The sequence below is a fragment of the Chanos chanos genome, chromosome 2 (assembly GCF_902362185.1).
Source record: "Chanos chanos chromosome 2, fChaCha1.1, whole genome shotgun sequence".
Classification (NCBI taxonomy): Eukaryota; Metazoa; Chordata; class Actinopteri; order Gonorynchiformes; family Chanidae; genus Chanos; species Chanos chanos.
In genome coordinates this window covers 38134850-38141920 of record NC_044496.1, presented here as the reverse complement: position 1 = coordinate 38141920, position 7071 = coordinate 38134850, and the positions used below count along the sequence as shown (strand labels likewise).

General features: G+C 40.3%; 1 protein-coding gene across 1 annotated transcript; it reads left to right on the top strand.

Annotated features, from left to right (window-relative positions):
• The first annotated feature begins 159 nt into the window (after positions 1-159).
• aagab (alpha and gamma adaptin binding protein) lies at positions 160-4827 on the top strand. Its single transcript, XM_030766106.1, has 10 exons — positions 160-302; positions 901-1091; positions 1216-1312; positions 2092-2181; positions 2381-2464; positions 3063-3142; positions 3593-3689; positions 3783-3887; positions 4055-4104; positions 4207-4827. Exons 1-10 carry the CDS (start codon positions 209-211, stop codon positions 4282-4284), a joined length of 966 nt encoding a protein of 321 aa, XP_030621966.1. The 5' UTR covers positions 160-208; the 3' UTR covers positions 4285-4827.
• The last annotated feature ends 2244 nt before the right edge of the window (positions 4828-7071 follow it).

Below are 7071 nucleotides of genomic sequence, written 5' to 3'. Positions count from 1 at the left end.
GACATTGGAGTGTGTAAACTTTAACTTAAAGAGGTTGTTTACCATATCAAAACAAACAAACAAATAAACAAAGACATTTTCCAAAATAAAATACGAGAGTAACCCGGAAGCGATTCTTGCGAACGAGGTTAGAGTTGAAATGTTCTGGGCTTGCAAATAACTATCCTAGCTGAACTAACGTTATTGAAATAACCAAGAATCTTCAAATATGTCAGAGTCACATGAAGACGAGGTGACAACAGTACCTTGTGTCTTAATTTCAAGTTGTGATACAGGTTTTAAAGAAGAGGAATTGGTCCGACGTAAGTGTCAAATTTAAAAATAGCTCGTAGTCGCTAGCCAATCGAGCTGTTAAAGGCGTGCTAGCTGGAAATTCAGGTTAGGACAGCTAGCACATATAAGTAAAGTTCATTTATCCCACAAAAGGTTCAGTGATTGCCAAGCTATAACTACGAGGCTGGATATTTTGTCAGATATCTGAACAAAATGTTACATAAGCCGTGATACGTAAAGTAGGTTATATTTGTAGGTCATCTTGAGTTGGATCTAACTGAGGTTTCTTGGTCTGGATGGTTAAAAAAAACATTAGTATATCCCTGTATTGAATCCTTGTATCATGTGCTGTACAATTAACGTAACGTACATTTCATATCCAACCGTTAACGGATAAATTATATTGTCAGCGAATTTCGAATAAGTCTAAATTTCTGTTCAGTGATCTAAAGTGGATTGCGTTCGAACATGAGGCAGGTGCCATGTTTATTGTTTAGTGTTCTTTAGATCTTCAGAGAGAAAAAATGTTAGAATTACTATACTATCAGTACAGCTGCTTTTCGGTTATAGAGCAGTACTGTTGTTGATGTCGCTAATGCACCTAGATTCGATGTATTTTCATTATAGAGATCTTGGGTACGTCGTCGTTGCCAGAACCATCCAAACAGGATGGCTCCGTGGTATGGTACCCATGGACCATCAACAACAAATACTACACAGCGGATGTTAGTCTGTGTGTCGTTCCCAACACATTCAGTATGAACACGGAGATTGCCCAGTCTATGCAGGCTTTCATTGCCTACTTTGACAGCAAAGCAGTGAGTGACAGATTATTAATAATTTTTCATTTGCTGTGCGACTGTCCAGTGATTTATGTCATGTAACCGTTAGGCAGCTTTGTGTGCAGGTTTGTTAACCTTTATGTGCCTTTGGGACTTACAGAAAGATGGTCTGAGCAGTGTGTCTCCATGGCTGTCTGTGGTAGAAGAGCTAGGTCCTGAAGTACTTATTTTGGTGTGTGATCATGTGTGTGATAGCGGTAAGTACCCTGAACAAGGAAATCAAATTATTTTCATTGCTTTTTTTGTTATTTTAATTTTATCTTTTTCTGCTCATTTTAGATTCCTCAATTTCCTGTGATCTTGTCTCTTTGATCTGGGAACTTTAATGTTTTCCATGATCCGTTTTTGGTTTGTTTGTTTGTTGTTAAAACTTCCCCCTCGTCTTCTCAATTTGGATTACTCAATTTCCTGTGACCTCATGAGTCTCCTCTCCTCACTGTGGTCTCTTCAGCCAGAATTAGTGAGGCAAGCAGATGAGCCAATTAAAACCAGTCACTCATTTTCCAACAATACAAGTCACGCAACATTGTCAAGTGACAATACAAGCTTGTAAGAGAGTGTTGTTTGTCGTAACTCCAGTCACAACTTCATAAGCACCTGACTATCAGGGACCAACACTGAGTGATGGGGAGGATGACTAAGACCGAAACATCCGCTGAAGGGAACATGACAGTTGTGTTGCCTTACCACATCTGTGCATGTCAAATGAACTCTTTTGGCTCTGTATGTGTAATGCTGAATGTTTATTCTGAAAGCCTGTGTGGAGCAGATTGAGTCATTACGTTGCTCGTTCTGACAGTGCAATGTACTTAGAAGAGTGCTGACTTTGTGGCGGTTACGTTAATAAGCTGATGTGGTTGTTGGTATACAAGTGTGGTTTTATTGTACAGTGGGAGGTGTAAAGAGACGTGAGATTATGACTTACGATAATTGTCAGTGATGAGTTAGTCCTGGTATGAATGTGTTTGTGTTACAGGTGTAAACAGACATGAGGCACAGCAGTGGTGCCTGGCCCATGCATTTGAATTGGTGGAGCTCAACCCACAGGATCTACCTGATGAGGATGGTGAGTGAATACTAGACCACACTCATATTACCCTCACCCTTTAGTTTCCATTTGTCTGTATTTTCCGAATGCTAAACATTCATATTACACTCGTCCTTAAGTTTCCATCTGACTCTTATTTCTGAATACTGAACATCATTCATATTACACTCATCCTGTAGTCCTCTTCTCTCTCTTATTTCTGAATGCAACCCCTCAGATGATTTCCCAGAATCCACTGGGGTGAAGCGAATTGTACAGGCCCTGAATGCTAATGTGTGGTCCAGTGTTGAGATGAAGGAAGGTGAGTTCTTTAAGTCTTACATGAATTAAATAGACTAAGCTTGATATGTAGGGAACTCTGTCTCCACAGAGCTGCGGGGTATGCAGGCTCTCCGACCCATTTTAGTCCTGTACGTTTGATTCAGATGACCAGGGCCACAGTGAGCAGCCGAGACGTGCAGACACTGACTGCTTATTAATGTAAAATATCTCATTAGTCTGACAGGATTCTAATCAAAGAGTTTTAGACATGTGTAATAACCACGGATATCAGATTATCAAAAGTTTACAGCAGACCTTTGATTCAGAATGCAGTGTCTCAATGATCAACCCTGTTATGATTACTGAGATCCAGTTCAGCTTTTTACACAAATGCGTTTTATTCCAGATCGGCTGTTACTGTGAATGTTCATTAAAAATGAAGCTCAATGTAAAAGTAGCCAGCCTGACTTCACAGCAAAGGGCTTGCTAACTCATACACCGCTGAAATGAAACTATGCAATAATGTCACTGAGTAGGGTTGATAATGTTAATTGAATCTTATTGGCTCCCTCTCACTAAAAGCTGTCATTCAAAATGTCTGTTTGTTTCGACCCTCCTTCTCTCTTGTTCGTCCCCAGAGCATAACCAGAGCTTTGGCCTTATGAGCAGTCTGGTAGCCTCCCGTCACAACAACCCGCGGCCCAGTCAGGAGCCTCCGGTAAAACCTCTTCAAAAACCTCAGACTACTTGTAGAATATCTAATTACCTTTGAGGATAGTCAGAAGACAGTCATGCTGTGTGGTGCTGTTAAACTAAAGTACTACTGACACTGATTTTACACTACACGTGGACTTGCACGTTTCATCATCGAATGAACTTTGTACAAAGTGAACTTAGACTGGGGCTCAAGTCTACACAGCGTTGACAGGGCAACTGATATTCAACCTCAGTGTAAGCCACCATTGTGTTAGCAACCCCCAAAGGGAAAAAAGAAAAAAGAAAAAATAAATCAAAGAAAAAAAAGAATCTCAACGTGTTTGAAATAGTGAAATCTGAAGCCGTGGAGCCTGTGCAGTGGAAGTCTGCCAAAGCGTACGTGTCATGACTGTGGTTTGTCGGCGGTTTGATTAATTTAGACCTTAACTGTCTCCTCCTGTCTGTGCATTAGTCCTCCTACTCCCCGTCCAACAACACTGACAGTGACAGAGGGAACCAGAGAACAGAGAACAGTCAGAGCAGTGGGACGGACGTGGCTTCGGTGGCGGGTGAGTAATACGACGTAACGCTGTGAGAAAGGCGGGAGATGCTGCTGCAGTTCAGATGCTAACTGACGTAGTGTGGGACTGACTACCCTTCAGATCCCACCATTGACATGGACATCCAGGAGCTGGCCAACCTCACCGCTGGAGACTCTGACGTGGAAAACTTTGAGCGGCTCTTCACAAAGCTGAAAGAGATGAAAGGTAAAGTGTAGGCTTGTGTAGCCCATGTTAACGTAAAAGATTTAAGATGCACCTCAGCATATCTGACGTCGATCGCACCTTTCCAGACTGGAACAAAGAATTATCGCTCTTTCGATTGTCTCTCGACTCGGGTCTTTACCGCAGTACTTTCTCTTTGTTCACTACAGATAAGGCATCATCGTTACCTCACGAACAGAGAAAAGTGCACGCAGAAAAGGTAAGAGCGCTTTATTTATTTATTTATTTATTTATTTAGCTTTCTTAAAAAAATCACATCTGTTCATCGTCAGTGACTGACAGGTGATCAACTGTTCCTTAGGTAGCTAAAGCTTTTTGGATGGCCATTGGTGGAGACCAGGATGAGATCGAAGGCCTGTCATCAGGAGAGGAGAATTAGAGCAGAGTGGACATTTCCCTGTCCTCCCCTCTCCAGCCTCCAGCCTGCTCTCCCTCACTCCCACACCATCCAGGCCAGCCAAGGCTCTGGCATATCACAGATGGATGAGGAAAGACACTGGACCACAGAGGCTTGTTATCATATGTGTATTGTTACTCTCTCTTGCCTGTTGTGTAGTTCAGGGCTGTACTGTGCTACCTTATCATTTCCATGTGCAATGGTCAAGGATGACTACATTTCTATCCCCAGTGGCAGGACCATTCAGTTCTGTGCTAAGATGCGATGGATGGGTGTTAGGGAGAGCAAATAGGCGATGCAAAACAGCTACTCAGTCTGAGTCAAAGTGGTTTTGTTTTGTTTGGTTTGCTTTTTTAAGCCTTTATGTTTATCATTCATACATTGATCCAAATCAAATCAAAAGTTTTACCATTTCATCAGGATTTGTTTCAGATAGAACATTGTTTTATCCTCAAAACACTGTCCGCAGTTGAAACTCACTACCGAAAACTCTAAAATAAAAAAAAACAATTTTTCATAAATTTATTTATAAACGTGTATTTTTCATGATGTTACATATTTAGCAAGCACTTGGGAAAAGGACACGTGTGTTTACAATAAGCCCAGACTTCAGCGTATGAGAAGCATGTAAGTATTTAAAATGACTAGACCATGTCCTACTACTGTTTACTCCAGTGGCTTCTTAACCTTGTGTCCTTTTCCTTCCAAGTTCCTAAAAGTCAATAGGGACTGAATGTGTTGAAGCAATACTAGACAAACGTCACATGAATGCCTTACTGAGTCTTCATCAAAACTGTGATTTGCCCTGTTAATCAAGAGAGCAAGGTCACACAAAAAGGAAGCTCTGAGAACAGGGACACAGCCCAGTCATTCAGACATTTCAAATACTGTTGTGCCCCAAGTCTGAATGTGCAGACTTATTTACAACTGTGATTCCGATGTCACAGTAAAGCACTGAATTATGGGTGCGATTCTGAAGCTGCTGTCACAGAATCACAAAATTTGCCCAATAAACTGATCCTGAGGAGAGTTAAGAGAGAGATTCATCCTCCCTAAACCCGAAGAGATAACACACAGAGTTCAGACACTTACAAAATAACCATCAAGTTTAAAATATCCATTTTTATTATTAAAACTTCATGGATAACAAAACAAGTCATTACAATGTAATAGCTTTAACAATTAATGCAAGGGAAACATATCTAAAGGTAAAGATTCAAAGAAACTTAACATACAGGGCTGAACAAGTTGTCTAAGCACCAATTTAAAAATGCAAAGGAAAAGAGATGGTGACACCGTAAGATGAAGCATAGGTGTTGTAAGTTATGTTTCACCAAAGGTATCCGTTTTGCCAGAGAAAGGTGATTTAGGGAAAGCCTGCATTCTTAAAGCAATTTTTTGGATATTCCAAAAAAAAGGGGAAAAAAGGGGGGGGGGGGCAGCTGATTCGACAGTCTGCGCTGAGCTCCTTACTGGAAAGCAGTTGGGTTACAAGAGTAAACGCCAGCAGGGCCTAGGGCACTGAGTACAGCATACCCGCACACACACATACATATACGGTGTACTACAGAAAAACAAAGTGCTGTCACAAAGATCAAAGCCTTTTGAAATTGTCGTCAATATGCTATAGGAGCCTTGTGTCACATACCCTTGAGAAGAGTATGTGACACATTGTGAAATGTGTCCATTTCTGGCAAAGATAACAGTAACAACAAGTGGGGACTGATGTGTGAATGTCTTAACAAGGTTTAGATACTCTTAAAATTCAGCGTTTTACATCCTAAGATAAAACACACACGATACATCAATACAAGTGAACAGCTCATCTTTGTCTGTGTGAAACCCACATTACATTTCCAAAACCAAGACAGAAAAGAATCATAATTCAAAAATAATAAAATAGAAAGAGTCAGATTTTTTGAGTGAAACAAAGCCCATTTAGGTGAGAGATGTTCTGGTTCAAAGACAAAGCTATCCAGTCAAGCTCAGTACAAAAATACAGCAAACTCAAGAGCTGCCAACAGTACCTACCCCATTAAAAATCTTTCACTGTTTGATTCAAAATAGATTACAACATCCATTTTTTTTTTCACAAAAATAACTTGTGGTAAACTTGTGTGTAATACAGAGAGATATGAAACAGCCTGATTTGCTTTCCTTTGCATGGTTTGATGGTCCTGAGAATTTGATATCATCTTAACAATACAGTCAGATAGTGTGTGTGTGTGAACACAGAGTGAGAGAAAGTGTGTATGAATGATGCAGTGAGAAAACTGACAGGGTGAGAAAAAGAGAGAGAAAATTACAGAGAAGGAGAGAAAGAAAGAAAAGGAGAAAGATCTCATCCCGAGTGGATCTGGACTGGCGTTCCTATGACAGTGGATCTGGACTGGCATGCCTATGACAGTGGATCTGGCCCTTTCACCTGCCCATTGTGTTAAAGATGTACCAACACTTTACTATATAATATTATATACAACCTCAGATAAAGAACAACAGTAAAAATATACTCTTGGGATTCCCCTGTTCTGGCTATTATGCAAAAGAAACATAATAATAATAATTACAAAAAGATCTCTGCCTCCACTTCAGTGAGCAAAGTTCATTTCATTTACTTTTGCCATTACATATCCAAAAATGGCACCAACAGCTACCTCTTTGTCACTGACAAAATTTAAATTCCAAACTTTTTTCTTTTTTACTCTGTCATAGAGTAGTATAGAGAAGTGCTTAAAATCATGAGATGTGAGGTACAACTGACTAAGTACC

Coding starts and splice junctions, on each gene's coding strand:
- aagab (XM_030766106.1), top strand. CDS start 209: ATGTCAGAGTCACATGAAGACGAGGTGACAACAGTACCTTGTGTCTTA. Junction 1,313..2,091: donor TGATCATGTGTGTGATAGCG/GTAAGTACCCTG, acceptor TTTGTGTTACAG/GTGTAAACAGACATGAGGCA. Junction 4,105..4,206: donor GAAAAGTGCACGCAGAAAAG/GTAAGAGCGCTT, acceptor ACTGTTCCTTAG/GTAGCTAAAGCTTTTTGGAT.